Source organism: Nelumbo nucifera, chromosome 1 (assembly GCF_055504915.1).
Source record: "Nelumbo nucifera cultivar China Antique chromosome 1, China Antique-T2T, whole genome shotgun sequence".
Lineage (NCBI taxonomy): Eukaryota > Viridiplantae > Streptophyta > Magnoliopsida > Proteales > Nelumbonaceae > Nelumbo > Nelumbo nucifera.
The window spans coordinates 22,018,006-22,043,007 of NC_142649.1; the positions used below are offsets into that span (position 1 = coordinate 22,018,006).

General features: G+C 41.4%; 2 protein-coding genes and 1 long non-coding RNA gene across 6 annotated transcripts; 2 read left to right on the forward strand and 1 right to left on the reverse strand.

The window, feature by feature from the left end:
• Positions 1-208: 208 nt before the first annotated feature.
• LOC148802994 (uncharacterized) lies at positions 209-1,839 on the reverse strand. Its single transcript, XR_016081243.1, has 2 exons — positions 1,713-1,839; positions 209-1,669 (listed from the first exon to the last, which is right to left on the reverse strand). It is a non-coding gene; the product is annotated as an uncharacterized LOC148802994 (long non-coding RNA).
• A 514-nt stretch (positions 1,840-2,353) lies between these two features.
• On the forward strand, positions 2,354-11,254 carry LOC104605804 (putative plastid-lipid-associated protein 4, chloroplastic). Of its 4 annotated transcripts, none has more exons than XM_010270706.3 (6): positions 2,354-2,814; positions 2,958-3,071; positions 4,600-4,695; positions 6,980-7,054; positions 7,699-7,766; positions 10,521-11,254. In XM_010270706.3, exons 1-6 carry the CDS (start codon positions 2,503-2,505, stop codon positions 10,591-10,593), a joined length of 738 nt encoding a protein of 245 aa, XP_010269008.1. In that variant the 5' UTR covers positions 2,354-2,502; the 3' UTR covers positions 10,594-11,254. The 4 variants fall into 4 exon arrangements, with proteins under 4 accessions (XP_010269008.1, XP_088752540.1, XP_088752542.1 ...); XM_088896414.1 differs by lacking the exon at positions 10,521-11,254 and adding an exon at positions 9,782-10,510; XM_088896416.1 differs by lacking the exon at positions 6,980-7,054.
• Positions 11,255-22,288: 11,034 nt separating this feature from the next.
• LOC104605872 (uncharacterized) lies at positions 22,289-25,002 on the forward strand. Its single transcript, XM_010270809.2, has one exon. The coding sequence runs from the start codon at positions 22,689-22,691 to the stop codon at positions 24,828-24,830; it is 2,142 nt and encodes a 713-aa protein (XP_010269111.2). The 5' UTR covers positions 22,289-22,688; the 3' UTR covers positions 24,831-25,002.

Genomic DNA, 25,002 nt, shown 5'->3' on the forward strand with positions numbered 1-25,002 from the left:
TCTCATTAAGGCATTGTTTGGTATCGAGGCGTTGCATGGCCATTTTGAGTCCATGTAACTGCCACATGAGATTTTGGGGTCTGACGGTCGAAAAACCTATTTGGTTGCACCGTTTTTAGAGGAAAACGAAAAAAAACGGGAATGCATCGAAACTTAAAGATTGCTAATGCACTGTGGGAAAGACATCAGAGGAATCATCCATAATGGGTTTCACAAACGATAATCAATTAAACTCATGCTAATACAGTATACAATAAGTGGCCAAAGTATCAAACAGACAAATAGTAATTGCATGCTAGGTGGTACATTTCATCAGGACTCATACTTACATTGAATTAAGGTAACACACCTGGGAAAATGATCTCAACCAAATAAAATGTAGGTGAAACTATTGCCAATTCATCTTACGTAACAGCAACGTTGCCAAACAAACAATAAGCCATTTCGTGGCCGTTTTCAATAATCTCACTAAAAATGGCCATAGTACCAAACACCTACCAAGTCTTCAATTACACAATGCAAACCTTGTTAGTTACTCCCTTCGGGCATTGTGGATCAAGTTCAGAAAAACGTTTGGTGGCAAACTATGGGTAACAATATTAGGTGGGAATTAATATGTAGACCAAATTAAAATAGAATATTAAGTGCATCTTAATTGACTAAGGCTATTCTTACTATTTCTGAAAATTACCGTTACCGTTAAAATATTGATAGAAGGGTTGAAATATCCATTTTGCCCTTAAATCAAAGTCGAAGCTCCTCCATTAAGGTTTCCTTCTCAGCCACTAGTGTCCGAGAAAGGAGAGCCACTGACAAAATCGCACCACCCCTGAAAGTTGCCTAACCCCTCTCACTCTGACCCTGGCCAGAGAACTTGTAATCATCTGGCATCTTCAAAGAAGCAGGAGGAGAGAGAGAGACGTAGTCACTCTGTGGTCAGGGTCTTGGATTCAAGACGATGCCGCTGCTAGGAGTTGCAGCGGCGGTGACCAAGAAAACGAAGACGAAGAATAGGGTTTGATTGCAAGAAAGACGATGAGTAACCGGGTTCATAGATGCTTAATTTCAAAGAAGATGAAGAAGAGGGTTCGTTTTAGGACAGGGGACAACGGTTCGATTGCATGGAAGACGAAGAAGAGGAGAGAGAGCCCTGTTTGGTTTATTCGATTGTAGAGAAGACGAGTAAGAGGAGAGAGAAAGATGAAGCCTAGCAGAGTTGTTTGGTTTTGTTCGATTGTAGAGAAGGCGAAGAGGAGAGAGAAATCCCTGTTCGACTTGTTTGATTGCGGAGAAGGCGAAGAGAGAAGTCCCTGTTCGATTGCGAGCTCCCCACCTCACCTCGCCGCTGCATCTCCGGTTCAGTCAATTAGGTGCTTACAGTTTTCGCCGGTGATGAGGTACTACAACACAGCAGCTGTAGTCACCAAACCCTCCCTCCCCCACCTCACCTCGCCGCTACATCTCTGGTTCAGTCGGTGAGGTGCTTACAGTTGTCACCGGTATTGAGATACTACAACACAGCAGTTGTCGCCGCCAAACCCTCCCTGCCCCACCTCACTTCGCTGCTACATCTCTGGTTCAGTCGGTGAGGTGCTTATAGTTGTCGGTGATGAGATACTACAACATAGCAGTTGTTGCCGCCAAACCCTCCCTCCCCCACCTCGCCTACCTCATCTCAGGTTCAGTCGGTGAGGTGCTTACAGATCGAAAACAGCAGTCGGTGATGAGGTTCGGAAATGGGCTTGGTCGGAAAAACCTCTGCAGTACTACTACGCATTTGAAGGGTTTGGGAAGTTTTCGACCATAAAAGAGTATATTAGAGATTTTTAAAAAATATAACGATCGTTTAGACGGAATGTTACGGATGGAAAAGTTTTAGGTAATTTTTAGAAAAAATAAGAACCTTAATCAATTTTCAAACAATAAGAGTAATGAACTAAATCATAAGGGTGGTTTAAGAAATTTATCCAAAAAAACTATTAATTTATTTTGGGCTCTATCGAGTGCCAGCAACTACCCCGTGTGGCCGTGTCTCATATCGGGAGTATATCCACCAGTCGTACCACCATCAATGCATCAACCGGGTCCCAATCCCAGAAAACAAAGTAGAGATCTGACTATTTTCAGCCATCTGATTTGTTGAATTGTAGTTTGGAAATAACTAACGCTAAGGCCAATTTTTAGTGTAAGAAAAGCTGTGGAAAGTGGAAGCGTCGGACCTATCCAACGGCTACCTGCCACGTTGCAAGTAACTTGGAGCGTTTACACTATCCAGGGAAAAAATCCCAATTCATTAACTACCAACTAACTCAGTAATTCCCGTCAACGCTGACAGTTATACACACTTGGCAAATCTAAGAATCATACTGATTCTGGTTGTGTTTGGCATACAGTTTTTAGAAACATTTCTTATTAATTGTAGGGTCAAGATGTGGCGACACATTATCGATCAACCCAATTAGTGTCTCAGTTGCAGCTCCCCACAATTCCGTCATCCTCTCCATGGCCTTATCTTCTGCTACAGAAGCTACTGCGATCAACATTCGCTCCACCGCCGCTCTTTTTACAGGACCCAGATCTTACTCTTCACTCATCTCCTTGAGTTTCCCAGCCAGACCCAGCAACGATGGCAGCATCAAGAAGCTGTCAATCGCTACGGGTGATTCGAAATGGAGAACCAGGGTTTCTTTTCTTCCTTCTTTCTTCAAGAAAGCAAAGGACGCTACGGCCCTCAAGGAGGAGCTCCTAGAGGCCATTGCTCCTCTCGACCGAGGCGCCGAGGCCACTCCTGAAGACCTAGAGCAAATCGATCAGGTGAACTTTACTCTCTCTCTCTCTCTCTCTCTCTCTCTCTCTCGCTTCAGGATAAGATGCGCAAATTTACAAGAATCAGAACTTGGGATATTTCGAATAGTCAAATTTTAGTTCCTGATTTTTCTCCACTGAATGTTTATTAGATTGCGCGCAAACTAGAAGCTGTTAATCCAACAAAGCAGCCACTTAAATCTGATTTGCTGAATGGAAAATGGGAGCTTATATATACTACTTCAAAATCAATTTTGCAAACCCAGGTATGAATGATGGTATTGCCTCTCTTTTTTTTAATATTAAAAAAAACTATGGAAAGTCCTATCAGGAATTGGGTTATATGTTGCTTGTCAGACAAGATACTAAGAAAGTTGATTTCCTTGTTTTGTTCACATAACAAGAAATTGTAAAATGACAGTGCATATAGTCCACTTCAGGAATTGAGTTCAATTTCCTAAGCACATCTTTTCCTCCCCTGTTCGAAAAGTTTTGTTAGTACTACTTGTGATTTGGGTTTGTGCCATATTGCTCATGAATGCATCCATACTGATATTCTTATTAATGAGGGAGAGTGCGATCATATCTGATGAGGACAATGGTGGAATAATAGGACATAGGACAAAAACGTTGGAGCAATATACTCTGGTTATTAAAGAGGAAGAATTCAATGCCAGCAATGTTTTATGAAACAGTGTTTGACAATAAACAAGCTAGATATTCAAATGAGTGGACATGAAGAATTTCTTCTGGATGAGAGGCAAAACTAGAAAGAATAGGATTAAAACGAGTATACTTGTGAGAACTTGGGAGGAACTCCAATAGGTCATGAAATGAGGGAAACTAGAAGAAGGTTAGATATGCATAAATTGGAGCATTAGAAAAAAGTCCCTAATCTTATGCAAATTGATGGTTTTAGAAGAGCTAGGACCAGGCCAAAAAGGACAAAGGAAGAAGGTAATGGCAATTGATTTGAGGTCTCACAGTCTATCAAAGAATATGGCCCTTAATATAGTATTGAAAAAAAATTCGTGTAACTAGTCCCATATGGTTGGATAGAACTTTTCTTGTTGCAATTAAAAGAGAAGATCAAAAGAACGAAATTATTCATGCTAACTTAGTTGAACTGGTAGATATAACCGTTCATGAGAGTACTGGCTAAACAAAATTCATTCATGGTTCTGTTTGACAAAGTGGACAACATATGTATTGGTTTAGTGAATATTATCAATAGAGGTATGATTTGGAGTTTATAATGGGGGTTTTATTAAAATATGATTCCTTATATTATCTCTGCTGTCTTAATCCCAGGGGAGGATGGGAAATGGGGGACATGTACTTATAAGCATGTTGTCAATAAGATGAATACCAAATTGGCCTTTGATTCAGACATAAATGAGATCCCTTTCACATATGTTTCCATGTCATTCTTTTGGATCCTTATAACTCCTCTCTTTTTGGGATGCAGATATTCAATCCCTTGACACATAATGGTCCTAATTGATTTTCTTTTTGATTTATAAATATAAAATATGATATGTGCACTTCCCTTGCAATCCAGTATGTTCAATCAATTTGCTGTTTTCTCTCTATTTCATATCGTTAACTTTCTGAAGAATACACATGGTTTGCTTTAAAGACTTCATAAACATTATAAAGTTACTTCATCATGTTCCACATTTGTTAGCCTCTTTTTAGCATGTATAAAATATACCATTAGGTCCTGTTTGATTTTCTCTTGCTTTCCAATAATTCATGTAAAAATATGCTACTCACTTAGTCATATTGTGGCAGAGACCAAAATTATTAAGATCACGTGTAAACTACCAGGCAATTAATGTGGATACATTGAGGGCCCAAAACATGGAATCTTGGCCATTTTTCAATCAGGTGGTGTTTCTGAGTAATGCTTCCTTTTTATTTATTTAGTTTTGTATAACTTTCTTCTTTCTCTTAATTGAAGCATCAACAACATGAGTTTTCCTAATCTTAATCATTGAGCTCTGGGAGTAGATGAAATCCCCTCTTTTTGCCTATCCTCAACGAATTTTATGTGAACATGCTTTTTTATGCTCTGTATTGCCTTGGACAATAGACCGGGGAATATAATTTGGATGTTTTAGAGATAATATTTAACTTGATCTTTATATGATTTGATATGATCTATGTTCCTTAAATTGTTATCTGTTTCCAAAATATCTTTGGTGTAGATTAAACAAAGAGTTAACACACTAATAATCTGGAGGAATAGTTAGCTAAACACTAATAGCCTGGAAAATAGCTGTTATATAATCAAAGGAAATCCAGTATACTGCTTTATAACAAGCTTGATAACCTGAGAGTAGTGGGTACTCTCAGTCCGGCTATTGCTGCAGCAACTTTTCAGGCCTGTACCTTACTTTCTTAGTTTAGTTTTGAATCTTTTTTGGATCAAACTAACTTGTAAACATTGTACTTGTACAACCTGTTATTTTGTACAGAACCTTAGTTTACATGGATTCTGGTGCATAGAATCTTTGGTACAGAAGTACATAGAATACTTTACCATTCTCAAGAAAAAAAAAATCTAATAGCACATGAAACAGATTGCTCGTATAACATCCATAGACGCGGACTAAACTCCAAGGTTTCTATGTAAATAGTGTTGCTATTGGCATCAAATCATAAAGGACTTGAAGGAAAACTTAAAACATACTTGTGACATGGTTTAACAGAAGAGGTTCTAGAGTGTCAAGTTTGAATTACATTTTGAAACTTTTTTGCTCCATTTCACATCTGATTTTTCTTGAGAAGTAACTTTATACATTTTCTTCTGAGGTTTTAAATAGGTGATACAAGCCTATGCCAGAATCATCCGGTTTGATTGGGCAGGCACTACTATCTCTTTGGAACCAGTCCCATCACTTAAGGCTAATGGACTTTAAACTTGGCCCACAGTCCAATACTCTAAGCCTGAATAAGAAGATGACAACAAGAAAATATTCCAGAAAATGCTCAGGAGATATTTTATGTTTTCCTATTTTGTTTTTGTTTCTTTGTCTTATTAGGTTGTTTGATTGGCAAGTTAGGATTACCATTTCTTTGTAAAGAGAGCCTTGCATCTCTATAAATAGCTTTGTTCTATTAAATTTTGAAGCCAGTAAACCAATGACTGAGGAGTGCAGTTCAGTTTTCTAATAACTGTTGGACTTCTCCCTTTTTAGTGTCTAATTTATGGTAAAACTCATCATAAGCCTTATTTTTTATTTCATTCACTTTCTTTTTAACTTCCTTTCTTATGATTTTATATTTTTCCCAATTTTCTACATTTCTAGTTTTTTGCCATTCTTTGTAGTGTGCTTGTATTAGTCTAATTATATTTTGAATCTCTTCATTCCACCACCAAGTTTCTTTAGTACCTTGCCACTTCTCTTCATATTCTCCTAAGACATTCATTGCTACTTTCTTTATATTTTTTGCTATTTCAGCTCAAATACCACTGATCTTTCCATCTAAATTCCAATTCGCCTCTGTTCTCATCTGTTTCTAAATTGAGCTAGCTTTCCCCTTTCAGGTTTTCTCACATAATTCTTGGACACCTATTTCTTCCCTACTTCTCTTTCATTTCCTAATGTGCACATCTACCACCACTAGTCTATGTTGTGTTGTCAAGTTTTCTCTCTGAATGACTTTGCAATCTTTACACGTCATTTGTTCTATTCGCCTCGTAAGGAAAAAATCTATTTGACTTATGTTTGACCCACTTTAAAATGTAATGAAGTGTCTATCATTTTTTTGGAAAAAGGTGTTTAAAATTGCTATATCATAAGCTATGCAAGATCTAGTATTGCACCTCCTAATTCATTCCTCTCCCAAAACCTAAATCCTCTATGCACCATATCATATCCTACACTTCTTTTCCCTACGTGCCCATTTAAGTCTCCTATAAAATTTTTCCCCACTTAAGTCCAAGTGTTTCTTGGAACATTTCAGGTTGAGATGAATTTTTTTATCTTTGTGAAATTGTATTTCATCTTCAAATGTTGCATGCTAGGTCAGAACTAGGTCATTTCAACAAATATTTTTTTGGAAGTTAAAAAGGAAAAGAATGATGATGGTTTAAGTTCTTTTCTCTTTCCCTCAAAGTCTCAGCCTAATATTTTCCATTTACAAGTTGAGATCAATGTTTTTACAGGTAACAGCAGACTTAACCCCTCTCAATGCAAGAAAGGTGGCTGTTAAATTTGATAAGTTCAAAATTGTTGGTCTGGTTAGTGATTCCTCTTACTGAAGCATATTTGTTGAATGTAAATTCTCGATGTTTATGTCTGCTATATTAATTACTTTGACAATAGTCATGATGGTTGAGTCTCATGTTATACTGCATAAACAATAGGGTTGATCATTTGGGCACGCATTTGTAAGTCCAGCCAGGCCTGGAAATTTTGATATTTTAATATAATAAAATGCATATAACAAATTATATATATTCTGTAATTTTGATTATAAAAATTAAAATATATATGGGCGAAAATAGATGCCTATCCCAATCCAGCCTGGGCCATGGTCATCCTTAATACACCACCCTATATACAATGGGTTTTAGGAGCAAGATTCATGCGGCTGACTGCACGTAGTTAGAAAAGGCTTACAAGTTGAGAAATAGGGGAATTTCTACAATTTGGCTCAGTTATTTCTTTAGGAATCTTGTAATGCAACTATTTTGTCTCAATAAATTAAATATGGTCATTCAAATATTTCAACTTTTTACATACATATGCATTAACTATTGAATATAGGGGACAAAACTATTTAACTAAAATTTCCAAATTCTAATTGGTAGAAAAGTTTCACGTTAAATTCAACTTGTATCTGTTGTTGCTTATTTTATTTTGTTGCATCTATGGTGTGCAGATACCAATTAAGGCACCCGGAAGGGCTCGTGGTGAACTGGAAATTACATACTTGGATGAAGAATTACGGTATGCTACAACGATCAGATTCAGTATATATGGTAGACACATTCAGAAAGCATGGTCCAAGAAAAACTATAAATGCTCAGAATTTATTGCTGTTTCTGAAATAAGGTCTCACAGAACTACAGTTAAAACATGCATTAGAATGTTATTTTCTTTGATTAGAGGTTATGAAGAAGACCAACAGAAACCAGAAGTTATATTGGAAGTTGAAGGCTCTTTTTTCTTTAAGTCCTAGTATCATGGCTTGTTCATTCTAACTGCTTGAAAGCTAAGATGATCAGGTTCAGAATTGAATACTGGAAATTGGGCTAAGATTCTGTCTTTTGAGGTCTGGAACATGGATATGGGTATGGGTACCGCATTTAATGTGCTTATACATTTTGTTTCTCAGTACTTAGCTACTGCTTTTAGTTGAGCTTCTAACAAATACTGATTGTTTACAGTATTTGATGTAGGATTGCTGCTTTGATACCAAATTGATGTAGGACTTAAATGATCGAAGGATGAGTCTAGGAGGTTTAGGACTGATTTAGGGTGATTTTAGGACTACAAGTAGAGGTTGGTTAGTTTAGAAAAGGTATAGGGGCTTAATTGCAAGAACTGCAAATTCATCTTAAGACTGACAACTTTGAAAAGGAAAGTTGTAGATGGTGACCAAGTTTGTAAGGTTCAAGTATGTCTTCTAGGTTGTGAAAAGTAAAAATGATAACTATAGAATGTTGGATTCCAGGTGGAATTTGGGGAGATGAAAGGTTGTGAATAGATAGGCAGTATCCAAACATGGAAGCAGTCAGATATGGTTTGGCACAAAGGACAAAAATGAATGGAATGGGGATTTCTTCTTTTGGTTTGGACAGAAAAATAACAGAAAACTCACCTAGATCAGTTCCAGTTCTTTGAGACTGTTGAATTGATGCCTTTTGATGAACTTATGACTCTTGATAGTTGTAATGGTTGCTTTCAAATTGCAACATTAAAGAGGAAATAGATAGAGAAAGAAGAGAGAAAACCCCAAAATCACTCAATGGGATGCCTAAGATCTCAAGAACCACACAGACAACATATAAAATGGCCAATAACCCTACTATCTAGAAAGCAAAAAATGCATTAAGAATCAGAAAATTCCATATTTGGATCTTTAGTTTTTGCATCAGTATTGTATGTTAGAATAAACTATTTACCAAATTTTACAAGTGTTGATTCTATAAAGCATACTCTGGTCCAGCTATCATAGATCAAAAGCATCTTGAGAATATCAAAATCAAAACATAAGGAACTCTAACCAGATAGTCTGGATAACATCAGAAACAAATTATATCATCCTGAAAGATAAATGCATTGAGAAGCTATAGTGTGGATAGATACAGGTTCCTAATCGTACATATTGGATTTTCATCTGCTATTCAAATTTGATAGAAAACATGGCTCTTGATAGAGCAAAATGGCAAGGCGTGATTCATTTAGATTATCCTAAATAGTTGGAGTTCAGGCTGAGTTGACTTAATCGAGTTTTATGGATGATATCCAAAAGCTTCGGTGAAAGAAAAGAAATTAAAACAACAGGATGTTCACAGTGAGATCTTTTTGCAATAAACTCATTAAGGGGAAAGCTGTTTCTGGTGAAGATCTGGGAATGATTCAACGATCTCCTATTCTCCAAGACTGGAAGCTTTTATGTGGCTAATTGGTGGGTCTACTAAAGGTTCTTATGATCATAAACTTTTATTGAAAAAATGGTGTCTTATGTATGGAGTTACTCTGATTTTCTTCTTCAAGGTTGATTGAAAACTTCCTGCATCTCCTGTTCAGACAATTCAACAATGACCAAAAGTCTTGAGGAGAAACATTCAAGTTTATGAATGATAACAATTTATTCTTTTTTTTTTTTTTTGAAGGCTATTGAAGGAAAGGAACATGAGTTTTTTTTTTCTTTTTGTTTTTGACAAAGTTAAGATCACTTCTTTGAATTTGTAGAGACATCCATTCTAACACTTACATTGACTTTGAAAGAGTTCCAGAATATGCAGGAGATCAGCACAAAGGCTTTTGGGATGTGATTGTGAAACATTGATCTTTTCTTATTCATGGGGAGTGAGGCATAATGTACTTTTGTGATTGTTGTATATCCTTTTTTTGATCCACAATCGTCTTGGTGTTTCTTTTTTTTATTTAAATCTGCCTGCCATAGTTAACTTTTCACATATTTAGTAAAGTTAATTCTTACCTACAAAAAAAAGATTGGAACAAAGAAAACCTTCACCATGTTCGAAATCTGGATCAGCATTTTTATCCACTTGTTACAAGCTAACGAGCAACAAAAGATTAACAAAACATTGTTCAATAATCTGGAAGGAATGTATAAATTCTTTCAGTTTATTACAACAACCACATCAGTAGCTACTAGCTAAATGGCAAAAAGAATACAAACAGAACTCAACTTTTTTGTTTGTCTGAACGTTTTTTGGTAAATTTACTACTACTGTTCTTGTATCTACAAGATGCCTTAATGAAGAGTGGAGAGCTAACAATTTTATAAACCTTCAATATTTATTTATAACATTAACACACAGTGGAAAGCATTAGTCTAAATTGAGATGACAAAATTAATCAGCATAATTCCATAGGTTCTTTCTTCACTCACTCCAAAGTTTTATAGTTTATGGTGAGCTCTAGCTTGTGAGCAAGTTCCTTTTCTCCTTAAAGTGGTGAATTAATTTTTATCATAATTGTAATTGCTTTTTTTGTTATTTGGTGCAGAGTTTCAAGGGGAGACAAAGGAAACTTGTTTATCTTGAAAATGGTCGATCCATCTTACAGAGTCCCTGTCTAATCTGCAAATTCCAATGCAACTTACATTTGCATATTATGTTTTCTTCCCCATAAGAATGGGACACCCCTGCAAGTCTTCTTGACCATACCTCCCACCATATTTCAGTTGAAGAGGATAGATGGATTCATCTTGCAGGCCAAATTTTGTTTTGACTTTTGAGCACGTATCTGAATGCAGAATTGCTTCTCTACATTCTACAGATGATTCCTTGCTAGCTACTTCAGACACTAGTTGGTCAATGTGCTTTGTATTTTCATAATAATTTTGGTAGAATCTAATTATAATGATTATATAACCAACAGACTCTGTCAGTTTGGGCCCTGTAGTGCTAGAACTTAATTAAGTAAAGGACCTAGGGGATAGTTTTTGGGGAAGGTCTTGGGATTACAAATATGTAACTTGGATGGTCTGTCTGAATTGGTGTTTCTCTTTTGTTGTTATGTTTGTAGGAGTTGCCTTAACACCTACCCAATTTGTATTTCGTTTTTTCCTTTTAATGAATTTTTTAATATTTACTTATCAGAAAAAAATCCTAGAATGGAGGTTCATTTACTGGAGATTGTTTGTAAGAAACAAGAACAAGATGGCATAGGATAACTGAGACCACATGAGAGATAATACAGGATAATTCTCACTACCATGGAGTAAGGATGGTACTCAATTGTTTTATCATACTTAAATTGGATTACTTGAATTTTTGTCTGCTTTTCTTTTTAACCTCAAATTCCATATTATTGATGCAGGAGCCAAGTAGTATTCATCAACATGTATGGTTTTGGCACCCTCTGATTGAGAAACACATTGATAGTTTAAATTTGCATTAAGAGAACCAAACCTCCGCTAAGGAAATGATTTACAGAAAAATATTAGGATAGTCATTTCTTACAATTGCTGCTAAGCACTAACATTTCAAATCTCTGGAATTCATGTTCCTCTGTGTGCTTGAGCATCATATTGGGGTAACCTGTTTCATCCCCTAATTGAGCACGGATCTATCGCTTTAGCCTCAACAGCAAAACACAATGCAGAAGCTCAGTGATTGATATTTGGACAAGAGAACATCTCTTGGGGCATCTAAGAAAATATATCTAGAGATTTGGAAATGCTCCAATGGAGTTTCAGGTTTCCACCCCCTCTCTCTCCCTCTTTCCTCATTTTCTTCATCAACTGTTCATTGTGGTCTCTCCCCTCTCCTTTCTTCTTCATCTTCTTTCTCTTTTTTATTCTTTTACCCCCATCTCCCTGCCGCAACTTGACAACTTGCAACAGATCGTTTCTCCCCATGTTCAGCTACAGCCCCCGACTTTTCCTCTCCTTCCTTTTTCTTCTTCTACTACAATAAATCATTAATTTCTCTTCAATTGGGCGGCAACCTAATTAGACTCGAGTTTGAACAGCAGCCAGCAAATCCTCCATTTCTCTTTTCCTGCTCGGCAGTAATATAAAAGCAGATCTCTTGAGAAAGAGTGCAAATGCAAATGTGTACAGTATAAATACAAACAAAATAATAAAAAATACTAGCGGGGCCCATGTGATGGACAGGATGGGGCACTCCTCCCAGTCCCTCTACCCCATCCCCACCTTATCCCCAGTGGGGGGGTGGGTTTGAGGCAAGGCATCCATTCCCTATCACTTAAAAATAATTTAATTTGTGGATATTTTACAAATAGGATTAAGGGAATTTGGGGTATTTTACTAGATATTTTATAAATGGAATTGTTGAATCCTAAGATTATAAAAATATGAGGAAAACTTAGATCTATTATATATACTAAAACGGTTGAATCTAGTTCAACCGGATTCCAGTTGCTAACAATAGAAAGTCTGTTAATTAAAACTAAAATATAAAATACTACGTGGTAACTCTTTATTGGTGGGTTCATGCATCCATGAACTCAATGAAAGGTGAGGAAGAGGATAAATAAGAATTATAGATAATTTAAGAGATAAATAAAAATTAGGGAAAGATAAATGATGAGGGGCATTTTGGTCAACCCACTTGATGATGGACACGTGGATGCTGTCAATAACGCAACATCCCACTCAGCAAGACAACTCGTTGGCTCGACATGCAGCAGTCAATATTAGGTACGAAGCCAAGCTAGAGCAAGGTCAGCCCATAACATCCGACACAATAGAACAGCTCGCTGGAGTAACATGTGGCAGTCAGCATCAAATACGCGGCCGAGCTAGGGCGAACTTGATCCTCCATCAGCCCCCAGCTTGCCCGAAACAGCCCCGCGAACAACGCCCGCGTAAGCGTTATAACCGCAGCACAGAGAACGGTCCACCGAGTTGACCGCCCCAAACCAGCAGGTGACCTATAACTACCGCATGGATCTAGCAAATAACTGACCAATACACCCTGGGATTTAGGAAACAGCTCTGTACAAGGCTTAGAGACATTACCAGACAGCATCTAAACCTCAGGTAGCTATAAAAAGACCTCAGGACCACTCCAAAAGGTATGCACACATAAACTCTCACTCTCTCATATCCTCTCTCACAAAGGATCAATCACTAACTTAAGCATCGGAGTGCCCCCCGGGTCAAAATATACCCAGGCACTCTAACTTCTCTTCCTTTTCAGCTCTTAGCTCGGACCCCCAACTTGGCCTCATAGCTCGGCACTAAAGTTCAACTCACACCACAGGCTAAACCCGATTTGAGCCACCTCATCAGACCTAAGGGAGTGAACAGGTTATGTGCCTCATCTATTGGTGTGACCATTTTTGGCTTCATCAATTGGCATCGTCTATGGCAAAAGCAGCAAAAAGCCTGTGTTCCCTTTCATTCATCTTTTTATCCCTCTCATTTTACTAAGAAAAAGCTCTTTAGATGGCACTTTCAGGAAATCCCTCCACCAACAACATCAATGCCAGATCCCAATCATCACCATCAGTCAAATCGACGTTCCACTACCGCAAGCAGAGAATGTGAGTATACCTCCCCCATCCATGGAACCAACAACACCTCCTATAGCGGTGGATATGCAACAGTTTAATCACTTGGTACGATGTGTCAATAACATGACTGAACAAATGTAGTCGTGGGAAAATCAGTTTGTATTTATCACTGGATAACAACAACAGCAATCCCAGTAGCCACACCAGCAGAAGCCTCAACAACAGTTCCGTCAGCAATCCCAGCAACCCCACCAGCAATCTCAACAGCGGAGTCAACCTCAGCGCCCGGTGATGACTAAACTACCGGCACCCAGGGGCGGTCAGCTTTACGACAATCAATAACACCCCCCATCTAACCACCAGAATCAAGAAGGCTTGCCTCAATCTCAAGTGTGCAGTCAGATCCACGTTCCAAACGAAGAAGGTGTTGCGGCACTGGATGAACAAGGACAAGCGGAGGCCCGAGCTGAATCTAATGCGGCGAGCTCCACCAAGGTTACTAAGGAAAAGCATTGTGTAGGGAGAAAGACACGGCTCGCCCGGGCAGGGGATGAAGCATAACCAAGAGAAGGTAGCACGACAACAGGGAGAATAATTTCCTTATCTGATCAACCTGGTCTAACTAGGGAAACCCTGCTTGCACCGGAAATACTCAAAGCTCCATGCCCTAATAACTTCCCGGCACCTACCCTGGAATCTTACCAAGGGAAGTCCAATCCAGTGGAGCATGTTAACAGCTTTCAAGCTTTAATGCTCTTTCACGGAGCTAATGATGCTAGTATGTGCATAGCATTCCCCACCACTTTGAAAGAAGAAGCTTGGTTATGGTATTCAGGATTGACTCCAAGGTCCATAAAAAATTGAGAGCAATTCACCTGACTCTTCATCAACCAATTCATCACAAGCATGCCGCATTCTAAATCAGCTACATGCTTGTTCAACATAATTCAGAAATCCAAAGAGCCACTTAGGGAATACATTCGGCGTTTCAACATGGAAAGGTTGCAGATCCCTGATTTGGATTCCTCCGTACAGTTGATAGCAGCCAAGAAAGGCGTTAGGCACAAAAGGTTGAAATGGGAGCTAGAACTCCACCCTCTAGCTACCATGGAAAAATTCCTCACCATCGCCCACGAATACATTAGGACGAAAGAAGCAGTAGGTGGGGAAACTCAGATTACAGGAAAAAGGTAACAAACAGATGAAGAAGTAAGCACCAGTTGAACCAGGCGAAGGAGTAGATCGCCTCATAAAAGCAAATCCCCAAGGAGAAGGAACAGCAGCAGCTCGCCGCGTTGAAAAAGTATGTCACTGAACAGAAGAGCAGGACGACGACCAAAAACACCTCCCGCATACAACAAGATATTTACACCACTGAATGCTCACAAAAAGGAAATTCTCATGCATATCCAATCAAATGATTACGTGAAATGGCCTCCCAAGATGAGGGGAGACTCCAACACCAGGAATCCAAACAAGTATTGTCATTTCCACAAAGACTACGGGCATGACACTGAGAACTATTGGAACCTGAAAATTGAAATCGAGGACCTTATCAAGCGAGGCTACTTGAAACGCTTCATCAATGATGAGTGGATCCAAGGAATAGAAGCCAATAAGGAAGCACCGTAGAACAGTAGGCAGCAAGAACCACCAACTAGAACTTCATAGGCCCTATAGAAATAGGTTAGGGGACAATCAACGTAATCACAAGGGGACCCATTATAGCAGGATACACCTCATCTGCTGGGAGAAACGCGGTATGTAAGCTGGAATAGGAGAATGACCAGCCCCACAAACGTCCCAGAACGGAAGAGGTCATTTATTTTATGATGATGACATGCGGGGGATCCAATACCCTCATGATGATGCACTGGTGGTAAAATTGCTAATCAATGATTTCAAGGTAAAAAGGATTTTGGTAGATTCAGGCAGCTCGGATGACATCTTATTCGCTGAGGCCTTTAAGAGAAAGGAGTTGAGAAAGGCTGACCTGCAGCCTGCTAATATACCTTTGGTAGGATTCAGCGGGGAAGTAGTTCGCTCGATTGGTAAGATTAGGTTACCGATTGAAGCCGGCTCCCCACCCCACACAGTTCGCCTGGAACATAATTTCTTAGTAGTAGCGGCATCATCACCTTATAATGCAATCTTGGGACGACCAATTCTACATGCATTGCGAGCTGTAGTATCCACATACCACTTAGCATTAAAATTTCCAACAGACACCGAGGTAGGAGTGCTACGTGGTGATCAAATAGAATCTCGGAAGTGCTACGTAGACTCATTGAAAGCTAAAGGGAAGATGATAGTCGACATCGACCTGAACCCACCACCAGAAAACACTGAGGAAAGAGCTCGCCCAACCAAAGACACGGTGGCAATACAAGTCTCTAAAACCGACCCAAAGAAATGCTACGGATAGGAGCTCACCTAAAAGATCCCCAGCGGTCCAAATTGGTAAGTTTTTTATTAAAAAATCTAGATGTTTTTGCCTGGTCGGCAACTGTAATGCCTAGAATTGACCCTAAACTAATAACTTATAAACTTAATGTGGACCCTACAGTTAGACCAGTCCAACAAAGGAAGAGAAACCTTGCCCCGGAAAGGTGGGAAATAGTAAATGAAGAAGTAGGAAAGTTGTTAGCTGCAAACTTCATAGAAGAGGTCCAATACCTGAGCTGGGTAGCGAACCCAGTCTTAATGAAAAAAGCAAACGGAAAGTGGCGGATGTGTATAGATTTTACGGACCTAAACCGCGCCTGCCCAAAAGACAACTTGCCCCTACCTAGCATAGACCGCTTGGTGGACGCGACCTCAGGATTCGAACTGCTCAGCTTCATGGATGCCTATTCGGGATACAATCAGATCCTGATGGACCCTGAAGATCGGGAGAAGATTGCATTTACTACCGAGATAGGCCTATACTGTTACAAGGTCATGCCATTCGGTTTAAAGAATGCTAGAGCGACCTACCAACGATTAGTGAATTGTGTTTTTTCAAAGTTAATTAGTAATAAAGTAGAATGCTATGTGGATGATATGGTTGTAAAGATTATGTTTTCAAAAGAATTGGTTTCCGACTTAAATCTTGTATTTGAAATTTTGCGAAAACATAACCTAAAATTAAACCCAAACAAGTGTGCTTTTGGTGTGACCTCAGGAAAGTTCCTGGGCTACATCGTCAGCTAGAAAGGCATAGAGGCCAACCCGGAAAAAATCCAAGTGATCTCAGATACGAAACCACCCAAGACGGTTAAGGAAACCCAAAGACTAACAAGACAAATAGACACCCTGAACCGGTTTATGTCCAAGTCAGCTGGGAGGTGTCTTCCCTTCTTTAAGGCCATAAAATAGAACCAAGACTTCGAGTGAACCAAGGAATGTCAGCTCGTCTTCGACGAATTGAAGCAATACCTCAGCTCACCCCCTCTACTGACCAGGCCAGAGGCGAGAGACGAGCTCAAACTCTTACCTCTCTACAAGTGATGAAGTGGTAAGCTCAGTCCTTGTCAGAGATGTAGATAGAACACAACTACCCATATATTATGTTAGCAAAGTACTTCAAGCCGCCGAAACGAGGTATCCAAACATTGAGAAGCTCACCTTCGCCTTAGTATTAGCTGCCCGGAAGTTGAGACCCAACTTCCAAGTACACTCCATAGTGGTGCTAATGGACCAACCGCTAAAGCAAATTCTCTTGAAGCCTAAGATCTCAGGAAGACTCACCAAATGGGCAATCGAGTTCAGTGAATATGATATCCGATTCGAGCCGCACACAACGATCAAAGCACAGGTCCTGGCAGATTTTATTGTCGAGTGTACTTTTAGCTCGCCATCGACCGAGCAGATGGTGCTAACAACGGAAGCCTTATCTAGCATGACATCCCCACCTCGCGAGAAAGCGAGCTGGGACGAGGAGCCCTAGATACTTCACGTGGACGGTTCGTCTCATCGGGGCAAAAGCGGAGCTGGGTTAATACTATACGGACCATATGGAACAAAGCTGGAATATGCGCTCCGGTTTCTATTCCAAGCATAAAAAAATGAAGCTAAATACAAAGCCCTACTAGTAGGATTGGCATTAGCAAAGGAAGTAGGAGCCAAACACATGGTGATATGTAGAGACTCACAGCTCGTCGTAAACCAGGTAAATGGGAATTATGAGGCTCGAGACTCCTCCATGATGGCATACCTCGCCAAAGTTAGAGAACTCCTACCAGTGTTCAAGTCATAGTATCTCCAAAAAATCCCGAGATCAAAGAATACAAAGGTTGATGCTCTCTCCAAATTAGCGAGCACGTTGGACTCAGCAAAATGAACTATCTAAATCAAAGAACTATCATGACCCTCAATAGAAAAAGCGAGTGAGGAGGTCGCCAATATCACTACCACTGAGCCAAGTTGGATTGACCCACTCTACAATTACCTGAAACACGGTGTGCTACCAGCGGAAAGAAATGCAGCTCGCCAGGTAGAGCGACAGGTGATAGTAGGCGAGCTACTCTACAAAAGATCCTTCACGATGCCCTACTTACGATGTCTGAGGCAAGATGAGGCAAATCAAGTTCTACGAGAAATCCACGAGGGCCTTTATAGATGACACCAAAGGGGGTAGGGTCCTCACTCAAAAAGCCCTACAACAAGAATACTACTGGCCCACCATGAAAGTAGACGCAACCGAGTTGGTCCAACGCTGTGATCAGTGCCAATAGCATGTGAACATCCTACATCAACCCGCTACTGACCTAAGATACTTAACCAGCCCATGGCCATTTGCGTAGTGGGGCATAGATCTATTGGGGCCCTTCCCATCGGTCAAGGGACAAAAAACGTTTTTGGTGGTAGTTGTCAATTACTTCACTAAGTGGGTGGAAGCAGAACCCCTAGTGACAATAACAGCTTGCAGCGTCCAAAATTTTTTATAGCGAAACATTGTGTGCAGGTTCAGCCTGCCAAGAGTGTTAATATCCGACAATGGAAAACAGTTTGAAGACATTAAATTTCAAGACTGGTGCGAACATATGGGAATAGAACAAAGACTCACATCGATGGCATATACCCAAGCTAATGAGCAAGCCGAAGTCACCAATAGAGCGATACTACAAGGACTCAAAGCTTGGTTATCTCAAGCCAAAGGACTATGGGTAGACGAGCTACCCAGTGTTCTATGGGACTACAAGACCACTGTCAAAACGACAACCGGTAAAACACCCTTTAACCTGACTTATGGGACCGATGCCATAATACCGACAGAATTATAAATTCCAACCTTGCGATCTGAAACGTACGTCGAAGGAACAAATGGGAAAGAGCTGTGAGCTAACCTCTACCTACTAGAAGAAACAAGAAAACTCGTCTACATTCGGACTGCAGCGTACCAACAACGTGTTACGCAATACTATAATGCTAAAGTCAGGAAACAAAATTTCAGGACCGGCGACCTAGTGCTCAAGAAAATCATGGCACCTGAGCCTTGGAGTAGGGAAGCTCGGTCCGAATTGGGAAGGACCCTAGAGGGTTTCTAAAGTTTTCGGTGGAAACACATATGAGCTCGAGACACACGAAGGGAAAAAAGTTCCTCGAGCCTGGAACATAGATAATCTATGATGATATTACGCATGAACAAGGATCCAAATAGCTCGCCCGTACCAAAAAACAACTCGGCAGGTCGCACAAGAACTCGGAACAATACGACGCGATTGAATGGCGTAGAATTGACATACATGGAATATCAAAAAAAACAAGATTTCTTTACTACAAAAAAAAAACTTCTTTAGCCAAATGTGGAGCATGCAGGCCCCCAAAATCTTGATAGGAGCTTGAAAAGCCCCAAAAAACAATAGAGAAGAACCATCAGACAACACAACAGATCCCTCAGCCGAGCTGAGAAGTAGGCTACTCATCACCATCAACACCGTCATAAGCCTCTTCACCCTCTCCCCCATCAAGCTCCTCTTCATCATTTTCCTCCTCCTCCTCCTTCGGGGTTAGGGGGCTCTTCATCCACCCAGCTGACAAGTTCAGGTGGCACTCTTCGAGAAGTGATGGAGCTGACATCAATATTGGGGTAGAGAGACTTGAGATAGCGGCGACACAACTTGAAGCCCTTCTTCATTGAAGGAACACCGTCCAGTGCCTGTTGATTTTCATACTCAGGAGACTTCAGGTAAGAAGCCACCGCCTCCACCCTAGCTCGCTCAGCCCCTAGACACTCCTTTTGAGAACACCTCGACCTCGCCTCGGACAGCTCATGTTGCAAACGTTGGCGCTCTCCACTCTCCCCCTTTGAATCCAACCTGAGCTTCTGCACTCAGCGTTGAGCAAGCCGACGTTGACCTACAGGCCAACTCGCTCCTTTTGACAGGAATAGGCACGATCCAGCAAAGCCTGGCCATAAGAGTTCGCCTACAGGAGAAAAAGAACCAGGGTAAAAAAAAAAAAAAACCTCTACTCTCTTCGTCTACTAAATAGCGACTCAAGAGTGGGGCTATTGATGATGGGCATTTTGGTTAACCCATTTGATGATGGACACGTGGATGTTGTTAGTAACGCAGCGTCCCACTCAGCAAGACAACTCACCGGCTCGACATGCAGCAGTCAATATCAGGTACGAAGCCGAGCTAGAGCAAGCTTGGCCCACAACGTTCAACACAATAGAACAGCTCGCTGGAGTAACACGTGGCAGTCAGCATCAAATACGCGACCGAGTTGGAGCGAGCTCGATCCTCCGTCAGCCCCCAGCTCGCCCGAAACAGCCCCGCGAACAACACCCACATAAGCGTTATAATAGGAGCATAGAGAACGGTCCACCGAATTGACCGCCCCCAGACCAGCAAGCAACTTGTAACCGCCGCATGAATCTCGCAAATAACTAACCGGTATACCCCAGGATTTAGGAAACAACTCCGTACAAGGCTCAAAGACATTACCAGATAGCACCTAAACCTCAAGTAGTTATAAAAATACCTCATGACCACTCTAAAAGGTATGCACACATAAACTCTCACTCTCTCATATCCTCTCTCACAAAGGATTAGTCACTAACTTAAGCATCCGAGTGTCCCCTTGGGTAAAAATATACCCAAACACTCTAACCTCTCTTCCTTTTCAGCTCTTACCTTGGACCCCCCAGCTCAGCCTCATAGCTCGGCACTAAAACTCGACTCACAACATATGCTGAACTCGATCTGAACCACCTCATCAAACCTGAAGGAGTGAATAAGTTGTATGCCTCATTTATTGGTAGGACCATTTTTTACTTCGTCAATAAAGATAATTTAAAATAAAGCGAGGAATAATTAATTTTTAATAAAAAAAAGGAAATAAGTGGCTTGCACCCCTCATTATTCCCTTTGGAGATATATAGATAAGACTTTGCACTTGCATATTTGAATGGTCGAGATAAAAGATAAAAAGCGAGAGCAAACGGATCTGTTATTTCGGAACAAGAAAACAAAATTTGTTTAGATTGCATGTATGCTTCCTATTGGTCTTTAGATCTCTTGGATTAGTGTGAATCGGTTGTTCCTTTCACTCACGTCAGCTTGGTATAACACTGCGCCAATATTAATCCAACTATCCAATCATATCGCATGATGTGTCCTCCGAACTTCTACTCCTCAGACTTTTGCTTCCTCTTGGCCATTTATTAACGAGCGTCCAATAACCGACCGTCAGATGATCTTCAGAGCTTTGAAAAGATTCGGAAAAGTATGCAGATTTCTAAATTGGGTTTTTAGCAGATAAGGACAACTTTTTGTCCTTAATATCAATAAAAAATATTCTTATTATAAAATAATTAAAATAAGATAATTTTTTTTAGAAAAATATAAAAAAAGGGTAATGATACTGTTCATCGTCTTCATCTGCCTTCTTTTATATTCATGCCAGCCGTTTCAACGGATTAACAGGTCCCGACCTACGCGAGACTGGTTCTTCCAGCAAAAGAAGTAGAGAAGGGCTGGCAAAAGGACCCAACCCTATGCCAGACGTTACGGCACCAGGGATAAATATATTGGCTGCCTGGCCTCCTACAGTGAGCTTCACTCGGCTGAAGAGTGATAAAAGAAGTGTTGAATTCAACATAATCTCAGGGACATCCATGTCATCATGTCCACATGTGAGTGACCTGGCTGCCCTCCTTAAATCTGTACACAGAGACTGGTCTCCCTCAACGATCAAATGAGCTCTAATGACAACAGCTTATATGCTAAACAACAAATTTACTCCAATCAGAGATGATGCTGCTGGTTCTTCTTCCTCTTCAGATTTAGCAACACCTTTTGCATTTGGATCAAGACGACATGTCAACCCCGAGAGAGCATCCAATCCGGGGCTAATTTATGATCTCGGCACTGCGGACTACCTGAACTACCTGTGCAGTTTGAACTATATTTCATCTCAAATGGCTGTCGTAGCTCGGCGGAGTTTCACTTGTCCTCCAACTAATCGAGTTCTTTAGCCAGGCGACTCGAACTACCCATCATTCGCTTTGCTTTTTGACAAAACTCCCTTTCAAGGAAACTCCATCATTGGCTTCATTCCCTGCAACAAAACTCCATCGACGAACCTAACTTCATCGGGGATCCTTTTGCCAGCCCTTTCAAGGAGCTGCTCTATTTTTTTCTGCTAGAAGAGCCAGTCTGCATAGAGCCCATCGTATTTTCGACTTTAGAAACCTCCGGCACATGGGATGGATTGTCGGGACCTATTGACCCGTTGAAATGGCTGGCATGAATACAAAGGAAGGCAGAGGAAGATGATAAACAGTACCACTTGATATTTTTCTAAAAAAGTTCTTTTATTTTATAAAAAAAAAAACCTTTTATTAATATTGAGGGCAAAAAGTTGCCCTTATTAAAATAATTACGGAGACGTACGGAATTCTGAATTCCATCCCCCAGTCTCCGCTTGTAAATTACATCATGCCCGTAAATTTGACATCAATTTACGGTCAGATGCATTTCCCTGTACTGTACTATAGGGGTTATAAAATTCTGATATGGGCTGATTGGTCATTCTCCAATAATTTCTCTCTCTCTCTCCCCTGTACTATAGGGGTTATAAAATTCTGATATGGGCTGATTGGTCATTCTCCAATAATTTGTCTCTCTCTCTCTCCCCTGCGACTCCTAAACTTGTCATCCCCAGAGCAAGCTCTCGTCAGGAGAAGAAGAGCCCCCATAGATGAGGCTTCGATCATCTCTCAGCCTCTTTCTCTATCTTTCCACCATCGTATTCTGGATAACAGCGGATGATGACGGACCATGGAGCTGTTCGAGCAGCAGCAGCATAGTCTTCGCTACGCTCGGGAGGGCACGGTACGCATTCGACATCTTCACCCAGCCGACTTCTCACACACCAAGCCACGACGATGAGCTTCAAATCACAGACGGCGAATCAGTCAATTATAACGGCCACTTCCCTTCTCCCTCCTCTTCTTCAGCCTTGTCTCTTCTTTTCTCAAACCATACCTTAACCCTTGACCCACACCCTTTGCAATTTCTCCTCTATGTCACAGAGCGCTATGGCTCCTTTAACATCTACCTCCATGCGTTTGACTACAACAGCCCCACAAGAAGGGCTGCTATTGAAACCACAGGTCGAGTTCAGGTTCCCCTGTTGAACCCAGAACAGAGCGACGCAGATCGGATTTCCATGAAAGACCGACCTTCTTTCTCGGGTGATTATCTCATCTATGTGTCGACACATGAGGATTCCAAGGTGCCCAGAAAAAGTTGGGCTGCGGTGTACTCGACCCATGTCGGAACAGGGGAAACTCGGAGGTTGACGCCTTACGGTGTGGCCGATTTCAGCCCTTCTGTGTCACCTTCTGGGCTTTGGACGGCAGTGGCCTCGTCCGGGGAGAGAGGATGGGACGGGGAAGTTCAGGAGCTCGATACGGATATCTACGTTTTCAGGACTCGTGATGGGTCCGGGAGGATTAAACTGGTCGAACATGGCGGTTGGCCATGTTGGCTTGATGATTTTACCTTGTATTTTCACCGAAAAAGCGATGATGGTTGGTGGAGTGTCTACAGAGCGATTCTTCCTCGACAGAGAACGATTCCGTCGATTCGTGCTGGGTCGGTGGTAGTAGAACGAGTCACACCACCGGGTGTCCATGCTTTCACGCCAGCTGCTTCACCTGGGAACAAGAGTTTCATCGCTCTGGCCACGAGGAGACCCACTTCCGATTTCCGCCATATCGAGCTGCTCGACCTTGTTCGCAATGAGTTTAGAGAGGTCACTCGACCTGTTTCGCCACAAGCCCACCACTTCAACCCATTCCTGTCCTACGATTCGACCCGAGTGGGTTACCACAGATGCAGAGGCAGCAACAATGGAGGAACAAGAAGCCCGCTTTTACTCGAAAATCTACCAAGTCCAGCACCAGAGATCTCCCTCTTCAGGATCGACGGGTCTTTTCCATCATTCTCCCCGGACGGAAACAGAATCGCCTATGCCGGATTTCCAGGCGTTTACGTGGTGAATCGCGATGGCTCCGGCAAGCGTGAAGTCTTCCCCGGCACCGCCTTCGCCACTGCTTGGGACTGGAAACGAAAAGGGGTGATCTACACCAGTGCCGGCCCGACCTTCGCCGAGGAAAGCACAGAAGTTGATGTAATCTCCATCACCGTCGACGGTGACGAAATGGGTCAATACAAGAAACTAACGATCGGAGGCCAAAACAATGCTTTTCCGTCACCGTCTCCGGACGGGAAGTGGGTGGTGTTCAGGTCAGGCCGCTCCGGTCACAAGAACCTATACGTGATGGACGCTTTAGAAGGGGAGAGAGCTGGGGTCCGCAGGCTCACAGAGGGGCCATGGACGGACACGATGTGCAACTGGTCTCCAGATGGTGAGTGGATCGCCTTTGCGTCGGACCGGGACAACCCGGGCGGAGGCAGCTTCGCAATCTACTTTATACATCCCAACGGGACCGGGCTCAAGAAGGTGGTCCATAGCGGTGAAGGCGGTCGGACCAACCACCCATGGTTCAGTCCGGACGGGAAGAGCCTTGTGTTTACGTCCGACTATGCGGCGGTATCGGCTGAGCCCATAGCGAACCCGCATCACTATCAGCCGTACGGTGATATCTTCATAGCTAGATCGGACGGCTCGGGCATCCGCAGGCTGACGCATAACTCATACGAGGATGGTACGCCATCTTGGGGGCCCATGTTCATGAGGCCCATTGATGTGGTGGAGTCCCCGTTCGGTGGGCCGCGGTGCTCGTTTGATGATTGTCATTGGCTGGGCCTGAGACCTGACAATAAGGCTGGGAACCTGGGCTGTCAAACTCGGACTCAACAAGCCTCAGCATAGTGAAACAGCATTAGGGCAATATATACATTTACTGTAGCAAAATAGTATGTTGTATGCACGTGTGATACCGTGTAGGTTATAATTGCTTTTCGAGAAGTTACTTATCCAGCTAAATGCATTTATCTATGTAAGTGTTTCCTGAAAAATATATTCGAGTGAGTGCATTTTTCCA